At 37.6% G+C, this 14,271-nt stretch overlaps 1 protein-coding gene across 2 annotated transcripts in view; it reads left to right on the top strand.

Moving 5' to 3' along the window:
• PROS1 (protein S (alpha)) overlaps positions 1–14,271 on the top strand; it is a 103,738-nt gene that overhangs the window by 38,738 nt on the left and 50,729 nt on the right. For both annotated transcript variants that reach the window (XM_011977265.1, XM_011977266.1), the window contains exons 2-3: positions 8,895–9,052; positions 11,999–12,023. In XM_011977265.1, the coding sequence (XP_011832655.1) occupies positions 8,951–9,052; positions 11,999–12,023 (127 nt within the window). In that variant the 5' untranslated portion in view covers positions 8,895–8,950. The remainder of the gene's footprint in view (positions 1–8,894; positions 9,053–11,998; positions 12,024–14,271) is intronic.

Here is a 14,271-nt window from a genome sequence, read left to right as displayed (position 1 = left end):
GGGGGCAGGTGGGGGCAGTGCCGGGGGGAGATGGGGACACACATTCAGTCCGTAACACCTTGCCAAGTACAATGAAAATGCTTATTTTATCATTTTACTTACTATGGGAAAAAAAGTAGTTTTTTCATTTTGTCTGTGGCTGACTTTTTTTTTTTTTTTTTTAATGTGGACTTGAGTTTCTATGTTAACTGCCTCTTTTCTTGCTGCATGTTTTATTTTTATTTTTTTCCTTGATTCCTTTTCCCAGTGATGTTCTCTCCTTTCCTTCATGAGTTATTGTTTTATTTCACTGTTATTTAGACTGTGTCTTAAAATCTTTTGGTTATTTGACAGAGGGTTCTGAGATGCTGGTAGAAACCATCGAATTAGAAAGACTTACTTGATGATATACCAATATTCCAAGTAATCTCACTTGCAAATAAGCACTTTAAAAGATAAATTATATCCTAAGAGTCAAGGGAACGCCATTGATATCTGGAGTCCTTCTAAGCTTCTAAGCACAGTTTCAGACTTGCTTATTTCAGGGATGTAGGGGCTATTGCAAATACGGGGATATTGCAAAATTCGGAGAATTCTTTTACTGTTGCCTTTTTAAATGTCCAGGAACACTTTGCCTGTTGCTTTTCCAAACACAAATACAGACCCAGGTCACAGAACTAATAATATTGATGTAATTGTAACAAAATAAGTCAAATAGAACAAAAATAAAACATTTTCTGTGCAGTAACTTCTTGGTGCATGATGTCAAAATCAAATAATGTTTTGGGGTCCTAGTGGGTAGGAGATAAAAAAAGACAGTGAAAGCTGAGTATGGGCGTATCGTGCTGCATGTCATGAAAAAGACCTCCTGTTGTAGCATCAGGAAACATAACCAGTTTGCAATCTAGTGGTCAGGAGAAAAAAAAATATGGTTGTATAAAATTCCTTCTTTATCCTTGCCAACATCTGAGCTCTTGAATCCCTTCAATGAAGCGTCTTCATTTATCACTGACCAAGAACAAACAATTCAAATAAAATAAATGGCCAGTGTGACTTTTTATCTGGGTAATAAAGCTGCCTATTTTATCATTTGAGTAAAGATATTTGCTGTTTGGAGGGAATAACTAATGTGTACCGCTTTCTCTGTCTAGTTAAAAGTTTTAATCTGTGGAAACAGTACCAGAGTGACTTTTTTTTTTTTTTTCCCTAGAAAGGGACTGTAAATTGAAGTTATAATTAAATCTTGGAGTAAGGAGAGGTCCATTTCACTTCTGTTGTAGTTAAACAGTTCAGGCATTGCTCCTGTACTCATTCATTGATCTGTTCCAGAATGGAGGGTCAATGGTCACATTTTTTTTTTTTTTTTAATTCCACCAGTGGCTTTTCTACTTCTAAATAAATGCCAGCCTACACTCCCCTATCCTTAATGGTTTAGAACTCACCTTTATATGTGCAACATTTCGTTCACAGATTACTTTCTCTTTTTCTCTCCCTGGATTTAAATCTTTATCCACACCTATCTCTTATGATCTTTGACTCTCGTAAAGTATTTCTCATCAGTCAGTATTTGCTCAGTCCTTCAAAAAGACCTAGATACAGTTCACCATTACAGAATGTTCTTTAACCCATTCCAAACCTTAACACAATGTGAGAAGAAATTGTTGCATAGCAGCATAATCCTCACTGTGATACAAAATGTAAACTCTAGAGAAAAGCAGGGATAATAGTTGGCCAATCCCTACATAAAAACCTGTCTTTGAGTTTTCCTTAATCCTGGCAACCTTCACATTTTTAAAATTGCTTCCTCCCCCCAACTGGAAATTTTCTGTGGTAGAAATCTTTATGAAAAATAACTGAAGTATTTTACAGTTAATGTAATTATTTTAAATACATTTTTGAATATACAGCCATTTTTACCATTATTGTTTAGTATTTTTTACCATTATTAACTAGCCTTTTGTGTGTGTGTGTGTGTGTGTGTGTGTGTGTGTGTGTGATGGAGCCTTGCTCTGTCACCCAGGCTGGAGTGCAGTGGTGCAATCTCTGCTCACTCCAGCCTCCACCTCCTGGGTTAAAGTGATTCTCCTGCCTCAGCCTCCTGAGTAACTGGGATTAGAGGCGCCCGCCATCACCTCCTGTTTAAATTTTTTTTTTTTTTTTTTGAGACGGAGTCTCTCTCTGTCACCCAGACTGGAGTGCAGTGGTGCAATCTCGGCTCACTGCAACCTCTGCCTCCTGGGTTCAAGTGATTCTTCTGCCTCAGCCTCACGAGTAGCTGGGGTTACAGGCACGCACCAACACGCCCAGCTAACTTTTGTATTTTTAGTAGAGATGGGATTTCACTATATTGGCCAGACTGGTCTCAAACTCCTGACCCCGTGATCCGTCCTGGCTAAATTTTGTATTTTTAGTAGAGATTGCATTTCACCATATTGGCCAGGCTAGTCTCGAACTGCTGACTTCAAGTGATCAGCCCACTTTGGCCTCCCAGAGTGCTGGGATTACAGGTGTGGGCACCACGCCAGCCCATTATTAATTAATTTTTAAAATAATGTATGCAATTTTTTTTTCTCAGGCTTTTTTTTTTTTTTCCCCAAGGTCTTGTGCTGTCACCCAGGCTGGAGTGCAGCGACATAATCAGGGCTTCCTGTACCTCAACCTTCTGGGCTCAAGCGATCCTTCAGCCTCAGCCTCTCAAGTAGTTAGGACTCCAGGTGTGCGCCACCATGCCCAACAACTTTTTTTTTTTTTTTTTTTTGAGACGTAATCTCACTCTGTCGCCCAGGCTGGAGTGCGGTGGCGCAATCTCAGTTTACTGCAAGCTCCGCCTCCTGGGTTCTCGCCATTCTCCTGCCTCAGCCTCCTGAATAGCTGGGACCACAGACACCCGCCACCACGCCCGGCTAAGTTTTTGTATTTTTAGTAGAGATGGGGTTTCACCATGTTAGCCAGGATGGTCTCTATCTCATGACCTTGTGATCCGCCTGTCTCGGCCTCCCAAAGTGCTGGGATTACAGGTGTGAGCCACCGTGCCTGGACCATGCCCAACTACTTTTTAATTTTTTTGTGGAGACGGTGTCTCCCTATGATGCCCAGGCTGGTTTCAAACTCCTGGGCTGAAGGGATCCTCCTGCCTCAGCCTCCCAATGTGTTGGGATTACAGGTGTGAGCCACGGTACCCAGCCTCAGTCTCGGTTTAAATAAAATACACTGTTTCAACAATTGAGACGCGTGAGGCACAGTTATATCTCAAAGTGTTATCTGGTGGTTCTCTGTATTTGTAAAGTGAAAGCCGTTTTCCTTCACCTCATCCAACATTGAAGCCCAAACAAAGATAAAAATACTCAGCCAACCCAAATACTAGCCCAAGACTCTCTTCTCAGAAACATTCTTTCAAGGGCAATTTTTCATTTTTGAGATGCCAAATAAGAAGAGCCTAGGGAAAAGAGAGATGGAAAGTAGAACTAAAAGAGAGATGAGCTTTTGGAGGGAAGAATATGAGAACTATCTTTGCAAAAAAACGAGGGAGCAAAATGGAAGAGCTTCAGAGGATAAGCTATCCTAAGGTCTGGACCCTCCTCCATCTGCCACCTCATCCTTACCTGACTGGTCAGTGTTGGACAATGCAGATCTTTGGTCGTGAACAGAGGGTGGCATTAGCAGAGGCAGTGCTAGCATCACTATCATTACAGGGACTCTTATGAAATCAATAACAATAAATTACTTTTTTGGAGGTAAGTCAATCAAATTTACACTAAAAAAACAAAGATTTACCCCTCACATGAAGAGAACATATGAAGGCTGTGAATACAGTTTCAAAGAGAATTCCAGTTCATGTTTGCACAATGGTTTTATTATTGTCATAATTGTTCCATTTGCTTTGGTCATTATTTTGAAGAAGGAGTGACTCAGGTAAGTTAAAAAAATCAAGTTGATTCAGTTGTACTTCTTATCTTGCAAGACTCATCAACTCCACATTTTAACCTAAAATTTTGAATCTGAATGAAACACTTTTCAAGCAACATAGTTGGATTTTAACAAGGACTTTCTTGAGATACTTCCTAATACAAAGAAGTGAAACAAATGAGTAAGGGACAGTGTGCTAATACAAAAAGAGGACAGGTTTGGGATGCTGGTTGTCTGTGTTCTTAGCTGTGAAAGCTTGGTAAAATTAACTCAACTCTAAGTTTTAGCTTATTCATGTATAAAATGGAAAATTTTAATCTACTTAGAACAGTTATGATTCAGATTAAAGGAGATAATGTAAAACAGCATTTATGTGCTTATATGTCATGGTTATTATGGCAAATTACGAAACTTTTTAGATATTCCTGCATGTCAGCAAGGTGAATATTTTTGGGCAGAAGGACTTTGAGCCAACTGGTGAAAGCACTTCAGACCCCATGCTTGTCTCTTCCCACAGTCCTGTAGTTTTAATTTGGGTTCATGATGTCTTGCTTGTATCTTTCTGGCAAGCAGCAGTAGACTGCTTCAAAAGCCATTCTCTTAGATGGATGGGTTTATTTTGTAAAGGACAACTAATTATTTAAGATAGCGACCTTATCCACTGCACAACCACATAATTTCTTTTGCAAAAATTAAAATCAGCTCATGGCAGTTGTGCAAGAGTAGAGTATGAGCTGTGGTAGCGGGAGCCATGGAGAACAAACATGTAGAAAGTTTCTTCTGCTCTTTGACCAAGTATTGTTTGGTTGAAAGTAGTGCAGCCAAAACCATAACCAAAGAAGGTATTATGCTTCCAGAAACTTCTCAGAAAAAGTATTGCAAGCAACAGTAGTAGCTGTTGGATTGGGCCCTAAAGGAAAGAAATTCAAGCAGTCAGTGTGAAAGCTGGAGATAAAATACTTCTCTCAGAATATGGAGGCGCCAAAGTAATTCTGGACCCCAAAGATTATTTTCTTATTTAGAGATGGTGACATTCTTGGAAAGTAGGTAGACTGAAATAATTCACTGTTGAAATGGCATCAATGTGAAGCTGCCCATTGCACTGAAGTTCTAAAATCTTATATCATATATCACCATGTCTTTTATTATAAAGTAATTATATCTAATGACATCAATGTCTCTATGATTTAGTTTCACTGTACTGATAAACACATTTCCAAATAAAAATATGTAAATAAAAAAATTAAATCAGGTACATCGTGGACATCTGAGTAGCAGAATATACAGAAGAAAAGAGCACTAGGCTAAGGGGATGGGTATATTTGAATTCCATTAGCGTAGTTTACAGCAAATGATGTCACCTCTCAGCTTCAATTTCTTCAGTAGGAAAATAGGGATGATAATTTTGTCTTATAGTTTATTTCATTATGTGAAAATCAGATGAAATAATTAATTCATGCTTTGAACATTGTAATGTATCATGCCAACTTAAAGCATCATTGGGCTGGACTAGATGAAATCCAAATTTGGTGCAAATATATTTAGACAAAATTTTTTTTGTTGTTAGCTTAATTTTCTGTAGGACAGAAGCGTAACAGTTTTTGCTTTTTAATATTCCTCTCAACAATAGAGACAATAAAACTTCCGATTTTTGAAAAGCAGCAGACAACGAACAATGGATTGCAGGTCTGAGAGTGGGGATGCCTATGATCCACCTGTAGTTTTGTTGTTTATTCACTTTACAGTTATGGGAAAATGTGTTGCCTGCTTTTTCCCTGAGTTTCATCATCTCTTAAATAATAAAAGTTGTTATGTTTACTTTTCTAAACTGAAGTGGACATTCCTAAGAACTCGAAAACCTTGGCTGTTCTGGGTGATTTAGACCTTTGCTTTCACAAGCATGAATCCAGTATGTGTTACTTCACCTGATTTGTACCATTTAGTGAGGGCCCATACGGGGAAAGAGATGTTCTTAAAATTCACTCTCAAACTCCTAATTCCAGAAGTTGATACTGTGTAAGGAAAAAATGCCAAGAAGTGAATATTCGTGGTGCTTTATTTCCTAAGTGCTTTTAACCTTGATTTTTAAAATTGAATCAGTGTATTCACCCTTTCATTAAAGTGTTATTGTTTTCCCCTGAATCATGTATTTGCTGTGAAGTTCAAAAAGTCAAATTTTTTTTTTGCTGTGTTTATTAAAAACTAGCATGTGTAAAACTACTTCAAATAAATGAGATAATTGCCCATGACAGGCCCTTTCATTGTTGACAGGACTGTCATTGATCAGTCAATAACACACTTGGCAGAGAGCATGATCACAGAGTACCATCTTTTATATGCACACTGCCTTGACTTCATCTCTATTTTCATGAGCATGATAAACATGGCAAGAGATAGGGTTATAGATCTAACCCAAACGATTTATTCATTTATCCATTTAAACTTCTGCTTTGGCAAGTCAGAAAAATAAAGTAATATTACTTCATTCTTGAAAGATGTTTCAGTTCCTTAACAAATGTGGTGAGTGACTGTCGATTAGTCTTTTTGCTTTTTTTTTTCCTTCTATTATTCAACTTCTGAGTATTTATTGCTTATTGTTTACCAGGTAATAAGAGACAAGAAAAGGAAAAGAAATTCAGACATTTATATTACTTGTTTATCTTCTTAGTGAAAGAACCATTTGTGGTTAAAATCAGGAAAAAAGTTATTTGTAGATTTTATTTATGTTTTTTACATTTTTCATTAAAAAGCTATATTAACATACTAAAATAATAAACCAAAACTCTACGCTCTCCATACTTTTCTCAGATATAATTGTTGTATTAGCAGTTTGTCTTTCCAAACTCCTTTCTATGTATTTTTCCACATGATATTTACATATCTACTACTTTAGCTGATTTATAGAGAATTATGCTATGAGTGTGGCATTTTACAACTTGCATTTTAATTTACTGTATCTTTGAGATCTTCAGTACAAGAATATCTTCCTTTTAGCAACTACATATTATTCCACAGTACAGGTTTATTATAACTTTTATTTCTATTCACCTCTTTTTTTTTTCTTTTTTTTTTTAAAGTCAGGGTCTTGCTCTGTCACCCACACTGGAGTGCAATGGTGTGATCATAGCTGACTGTAGCCTTGACCCCCCGCAGGCTCAAGTGATCCTCCTGCCTCAGCCTCCTGACTAGCTGGGACTACAGGCATGCAGCACTACACCTGGACAATTGTTAAAATTTTTTGGAGATATGGGGTCTCTCTTTGTTGTCCAGGCTGGTCTTGAACTCCTTGGCTCAAGTGATCCTCCTGCCTTGGCCTCCCAAGGTGCTGGGATTACAGGCCTGAGCCACTGTGCCTGATCCTGTGCTCCTCTTGATAGATATTTGTTTTTAATTTTTTGATCTCACAAACAGTCTTTCAATAAACGATTCTATTTTTTCCAGCACATGGGCATATATGTAGAACTTACTTAGAAGCAGAGTTGTTGAGATGAAGAGTGTATGTGCTTTAAATTTTAGCAAAATACCTTCAAATAAAACCTGCCAGTTTATGCTCTACTACCAGTGTACAAGAATACATGGTTTCCCTTACTCTCACCAATAATTGATATTATCATTCTTTTAAAGTTTTGTCAGTCTAATATGCAAAAATCCAATTTTTAAAAAGTTTGATTTGAACACTTTATAATGTTTATTGCCCATTTTTTCTCTGTAGTGATGGTTTATATGATTGTTTATATTGTTTTCTTTATAGTTTGTTTATATTTTAGAAATACAACCATACATGCATTTCTGTATTGGTCAGCTTATCTGGATGCTGTTTTTTCTATTCTATATGCTGTAGGTATTTTCCTCCAGTCTGTTGCTTGATACTGAACTTTGTTATGTTATTTTTATTGTTGCCGTTCAACAACAATCTCCACAGAGATCACAAAGGTTTTTCATTAAAATTGAGAAAGTTTATTACTCTTGCTTTAAAGATCATATGGCTTTTTTTTTCTTTTTCTTTTTCTTTTTTTGTCTTTTTTGAGACAGAGTCTTGCTCTATTGCCCAGGCTGGAGTGCAGTGGCATAATCTCAGCTCACTGCAACCTCTGGCTCCCTGGTTCAAATGATTCTCGTGCCTCAGTTTCCCAAAAAGCTAGGATTACAGGCATGTGTCACCAGGCCTGGCTAAGACTACAGCTTTTGACATAGGCATTTCATTATGGTTTTTTCTTTTTCTTCAGATTTTTTTTTTTTTTTCTTTTAGAGTGAGGGTCTTACTGGCTGGAGTGAAGTGGTATGATCATAGCTCACTGTAACCTTGAACTCCTGAGCTCAAGTGGCACTCCCTCCTTAGCCTCCCAGGTAGCAAGGGCTACAAGTGCATGCCACCATGCCCAATTAATATTTTTTATGCGGTGGTACACTCTGGTAATCCCAGCTACTCAGGAGGCTGAGGCAGGAGAATCGCTTGAATCTGGGAGACAGAGGTTGCAGTGAGCCGAGATCGTGCCACTGCACTCCAGCCTGGGCGACAGAACGAGACTCCTTCTCAAATATATGTGTGTATATATATAATTTGTTTGTTTGTTTTTTGTAGAAATGGGGTCTCGCTCTTTTGCCCAGGATGGGTTTGAACTCCTGGGTTCAGGTGGTCCTCCCGCCTCAGCTTCCCAAAGTACTGGGATTACGAAGGTGAGCCACCACACCTGACCTCAGCATGTTTTCTCCGATGTAGTCCTAATGAAGGAAATATTGAATATTACCTGGTATGTTTAACCTCAAGTATAAACCTGAATAATTTGTGTAGACCATCATACGAGGGCTGCAGCTGCACACCAAACCTGCTCTCTGAATTGTTAACCAACGTGCTTCTGTATCTGCATTTCTTTCTTAGTTCGATCATACTGATTTTAAATGTCATAGAATTCACAGGCAGAAAATGATTTTAACGCTTATTGTTCAATAAAACAATATATTTTAGTTGGAAAAATGATTAATTCATATAAACTTATTTTTTCCTTCAGTTTTGTCAAAGCAACAGGCTTCACAAGTCCTGGTTAGGAAGCGTCGTGCAAATGCTATGCTTGAAGAAACCAAACAGGGTAATCTTGAAAGAGAATGCATCGAAGAACTGTGCAATAAAGAAGAAGCCAGGGAGGTCTTTGAAAATGACCCTGAAACGGTAAGCATTTATGGAAAGTGTCAAGTTCACACATCTAGACATACAACTACAGACTGAACATTTCCAGCCTGTACTCCCTTCTGTTCCATCTTAAAGTCAATGATTTTGTGTATCACCTTCCACACATAACCACTTCCATTTCAGGAGGAAGTACCTCCAAAGGAAAATGGGCTTGTTAGGCAGACGGTTCTGACTAAACTACAGTTCAGTTACACCTCATTATCAACAAATAGTATTGACCTCATGGTTTGTAAATATTTTCTTCTAACCAGAATTTGATAGTGTTAGGGGGAGGGGAGAGGAAGTGCCTTCAAAGGAAAATGGGTTTGTTAGGAAAATGGGGTTGATCACCAATAACAGCTTGTTCTGACTAAACTATAGTTCAGTTACACTTCATTGTCAGCAAATAGTATTGACCTCATGGTTTGCAAATATTTTCTTCTAACCAGAATTTGATAGTGTTAGAGGGAGGGGAGAGGATGTCTGAAGTATTAACGTGTGTGTGCGCTAGTTTGAATTGTTATCACAGTGCTTCATTAAATTTCTCCATTGGCATTTTTTTTTTAATTTTAATTTGAATTTTTTGAAACAAAGTATCTTTCTGTCGCCCAGGCTAGAGTGCAGTGGTGCAATCTCTGCTCACTGCAGCCTCAGCCTCCCGGGTTCAAGAGATTCTCGTGCCTCAGCCACCTGAGTAGGTGGGATTAGAGGCATGTGCCACCATGCCTGGCTAAGTTTTGTGTTTTTAGTAGAGACAAGGATTTGCCATGTTGACCAGGCGAGACTCAAACTCCTGGGCTTAAGCAATCCACCTACCTCAGCCTCCCAGAGTGCCGAGATTACAGGCACGAGCCACTGCACCCGGCCTACTGTTACTTTACATGAAAGATTTAAAGTCAGAATTGTAGGTATCATCTAATATTGAAATTTTAAATAGATTTTAAATAGATCTCAAAGTAGAGAGAACAGTGTAATAAATTTCAGTATGCAAACTCCCCCACCCCTTTAATAATGATCAACACTCTGTCATTCTTATTTTACCTTTTTTTTTACCCCATCTCTTCTAATTTTTATTTTGTTATTCTGGAATATTGTAAAGCATGCCTGTCTGCCCAAGATACTGTATTAGTACATCACTCATTAATATTGAATATGTATTTCTAACACTGTAGATACATTCTATCAGCTTAGCCTCTAAGCAGCAAAAGCCCAGAGAGGGGGAAGACCTTAACACAGAGGAGGAAACATAGTGAGTAAGGAAAACTCATTTATGCGCTTCCTCTCTTCCACTAATTCTAACATTGGTCTCACTGACAGAAGAGAAAAAAGTGACAGAAAGAGCAAGACAGAAAGGGGAGAAACGAAAAAAAAAGTTACTTTTTTTCTTTTTTTTTTTTTTTAAAGACAGGGTCTTGCTCTGTAGCCCAGGCTAGAGTGCAGTGGCATGATCATGATTCACTGCAGCCCTGACCCCCTGGCTCAGGCAGTCCTCCTCTCTCAGCCTCCTATGTCGCTGAGACTACAGGTGTGTAGCCCCACACCTGACTAATTTTGGTATTCTTTGTGGAGAGGGAGTTTTGTCATGTTGCTCAGGCTGGGCTCAAGCAATCTGCCCACCTTAGTCTCCCAAGGTGCTAGGATTACACGTGTGACCACAGTGACCCCCCTGCCACACCCCCACTAAACATTTGTTACTGTGTTATGATTCTCGTGATTACAGGTGTCCACATCTCTAATACCGCAGTCCACATTTCCAGTCTTCACAGTACCACTTATGCCTCAACATCTCTAATATATTCCTTTGACGGTTGCAACATCACCTTTGAATCCCATTATCTATTGTGTAGGTTTATATGTGAGAGGAGGAAAGAATGAGGCCTTTGACTCAGTTCTGGATGAGCTTATGTTCTGTTCTTACTAAGTGGTAACATTGAATATGTCTTTGTGTAGAAATTTTGGTTTCTCGTGAGGTATTCTTGTACTGTTAATGGTACACATTAGATATATCGTGGCTTAAGAATGCTTTCGTGGACCAGCCTGAGAACTTTACTATCAGAAATTTTTAACATTTTTCTCCCTTCAAGAAAGCACATTCTTTACTCCAAATGACTGATTTACAGACAAACTTTTGGTACACAACCAATTTATAAGTAAGGTATTACATGTACATAAGATGTACAAGATAAATGTCTACTTTAATTCACTTAAAAGTATGTCACTGTTAGCTGGGCACCTTGGCTCACACCTGTAATCCCAGCACTTTGGGAGGCCAAGGCAGAAGGATCACTCGAGCCCAGCAGTTTGAGGCCTAGGAAGCATAGTGAGACCTCATCTCTACAAAAAAATAATTTACAACAACAAAAAATCAGCTGTGCATGGTGACATGTACCTGTAGTTCCAGCTACTTGGGAGGCTGAGATGAGAGGATTACTTGAGCCCAAGGTTGAGGCTGCAGTGAGTCATGGTCATGTCACTGCACTCTAGCATGGGTGACACAGAGAAACCTTATCTCAAAAAAACAAACAAACAAAAAAAAAATCAAGAAAGAGTATGTTACTGTGATCGAACATTGAATCTGTGTGAGTGATCATTATGACATAAAATGTGTCAAATGGTTATCTAATCATTACGGAAAAATTAAAGGATGTACAAAAAAAGGGCATACATGATTATATTTACCATCTTAAATCGAGCTTGTTTTCAGATTAGAAGCTTTTGAAACATGATTAATTGATCAGTATTTCTTTAAGCCTAAGTATCTTATTGGTTTAACTTTATTGTTTTCTCTTGGTATATCTTACTATATAAAAAATTATAATGTGAAAATGATGATTATACGTAATTTATTTGCATCTTTGACATAAAAACACATTATAAAATTAAGTTTTAACTCTGTAATGAAATTTAGGTTTGCTAAGATATATGTTTTCTTTTTCTTCTTTCTAGGATTATTTTTATCCAAAATACTTAGGTAAGTTCAAAACATCTCAATTATATAACCTTAGAAATGGAAGGGAACTTAGATATGTTCCTGTCTTCTACCCATCTATTCCATCCAATGTAATTTCATTATCCTTGGGAGTGAGGTTTCATTTTATATGCAATTTTGCTGTCTTTATATTTAAGACATGTTGAGAAATTTGGAACAGTTCTTTAATTACCATGTGGCATTTTAAATTTTAGTGTTTTTCTTTCTCATGTCTTTCTCATGAAGCTCTTGGGCTGATGCTCAGTTATATTAAGGTGCTGGACATAGTCTATGAGCATGTGCGTTTTCATGGGTTAACTTTTTTTATTTTGTTTTTTGAGACAGGGCCTTGCTGTGTCACCTAGGCTGGAGTGCGGTGGCCTGCTCTTGGCTCACTGTAACTTCTGCTTCCCTGGGTTCAAGTGATTCTCGTGCCTCAGCCTCCGGAGTAACTGGAATTACAGGCATGTGCCACCACACCCAGCTAATTTTTGTATTTTTAGTAGAGATGGGGTTTCGCCATGTTGGCCAGGGTAGTCTTGAACTCCTGACCTCAAGCGTCCACCCTCCTCAGCCTCTCAAAGCACTAGGGTTACAGGCATGACCCACCCTGCCCAGCCTTAGCTGCTGTAGTTTAAAAGGGCAGTGGGATATAGATATACATCCATGAAAAAGACGTTTTCTTTTGTAAGGTTACATGTTACTCCTCACTTTTCAAAACAAAACCCAAGAATTTGTACTATGAAAGTGTAGAAAAGATAGTATATCTAGACTATTTCAGCTTTTTAATTTTAGATAGAAATGTAAATATTTTATAATAAAAATAGACAATATTTGACTATTAAATATTACATGTGCATTAAAAAATACAGTGTTAACTCTTGCTTGTTAGGGCCTAATGAGGCTGTGTTTTTGCAGGCACACTACTGTAGAGGATACATTCCTTTGATCAGAGTACATTTGGATAAGGATAAATACCATGTTAATACAGCGTTATGTGTTCTGGGGAAGTTCCTTAGATAAAATATTTTTCTTTTCTCCTTGTATCTCTCTTCCACTTTTCTAGTCCCACCCAACTCTTTCTTCTCTTTGCCTATCTCATTTGGCAACATGGTGAAAAAAAACAAAGTATAAAACAAAACAAACTAAAACAAAAACACAAGATGTGGGCTCCAGCCTCAGACCTAAAAATTTTTAGCTGTGTCAGGTGAAACAAGTTGTTTAGCTTTTCAGGTTCTGTAGTTTTAAGTGTGCCCTGTAACTATATTTTCTAACTTCAGAGCTTTTAAATCACCAAATAAGTCAATGTACATAAATAACTTACTGTGTCAAAATTTCTTCAAATGTATTCTTGTTTAATCACCCCATCATGTGAAACAAAAATATACTTTTTATTATGATTTGTCTTTTGATTTAAATTTCATATTTTGGTCTTTATTTGTATATAGGCATGTGTGGTGAATTCCACTGTTAAAAACAATTTTTAAAAATGTCCTGCCTCAGTTACACTTTTTTTGTTATTTGATGTGTATATTCTATAGGCCAATGGCTCTAATTTGAAAAGCAAAACAAAACAATCCTTTCCCTGGTAAATCTAACAGTAGTTTTACTAACTACAACAGCTCATATAGGAAGCCCCCTGTAGTGAGATAAGGTTACCAAAGAAATTAAAGAACTATAACCCATATATTTGGGGCAACATTTAGACTTAGTTTTCAGGGGCTAATAAAGCACTTCCATTGGCCTACATATTCCCTGTGCTATCTTAAAACATGCGATTTGGAAATAAGTACTCTGGGTTTCATTATAGTTTTTAAATTGTGTTCTTCTCTTTTGTAAGAAGTAGAATAAATCACTACCATTTCCATAGGCCTCATATCACCTAACAGAGTGAGTGTTTCTATTAAAGAGAGAGAAACTTCCTGGGAAGAATGGTAAGCTCTGAGCCTAAATATAAACATTAGAAATCATTTTTTGGTGTAAGCTGGCAAAAAATAAAATAAGAAAAAAACCCTGAAAAATAAAAAATAAAGAAATTATTTTTAATTTCTAATTCCTGCCAAGTTGGTGAATTACCTCAGAATGCTGACTCCCTCCCTTCAAATCTTTTCTAAAGAAACAATAAGATTCCAAGCACGAATAATAACAAACTAAAATGACAACAACAGGAAGTGTAAGAAATGTCTGGGTGGACGAAAAGCTGGCCTGACCTGCTGGTATGTGTGGTGGGGGGATTGGGTTCTAACTGACA

This window comes from Mandrillus leucophaeus, unplaced genomic scaffold (genome assembly GCF_000951045.1).
Source record: "Mandrillus leucophaeus isolate KB7577 unplaced genomic scaffold, Mleu.le_1.0 Scaffold176, whole genome shotgun sequence".
Classification (NCBI taxonomy): Eukaryota; Metazoa; Chordata; class Mammalia; order Primates; family Cercopithecidae; genus Mandrillus; species Mandrillus leucophaeus.
Note: the sequence above shows the minus strand (reverse complement) of the source record. Positions and strands in the feature narration are given on the sequence as shown.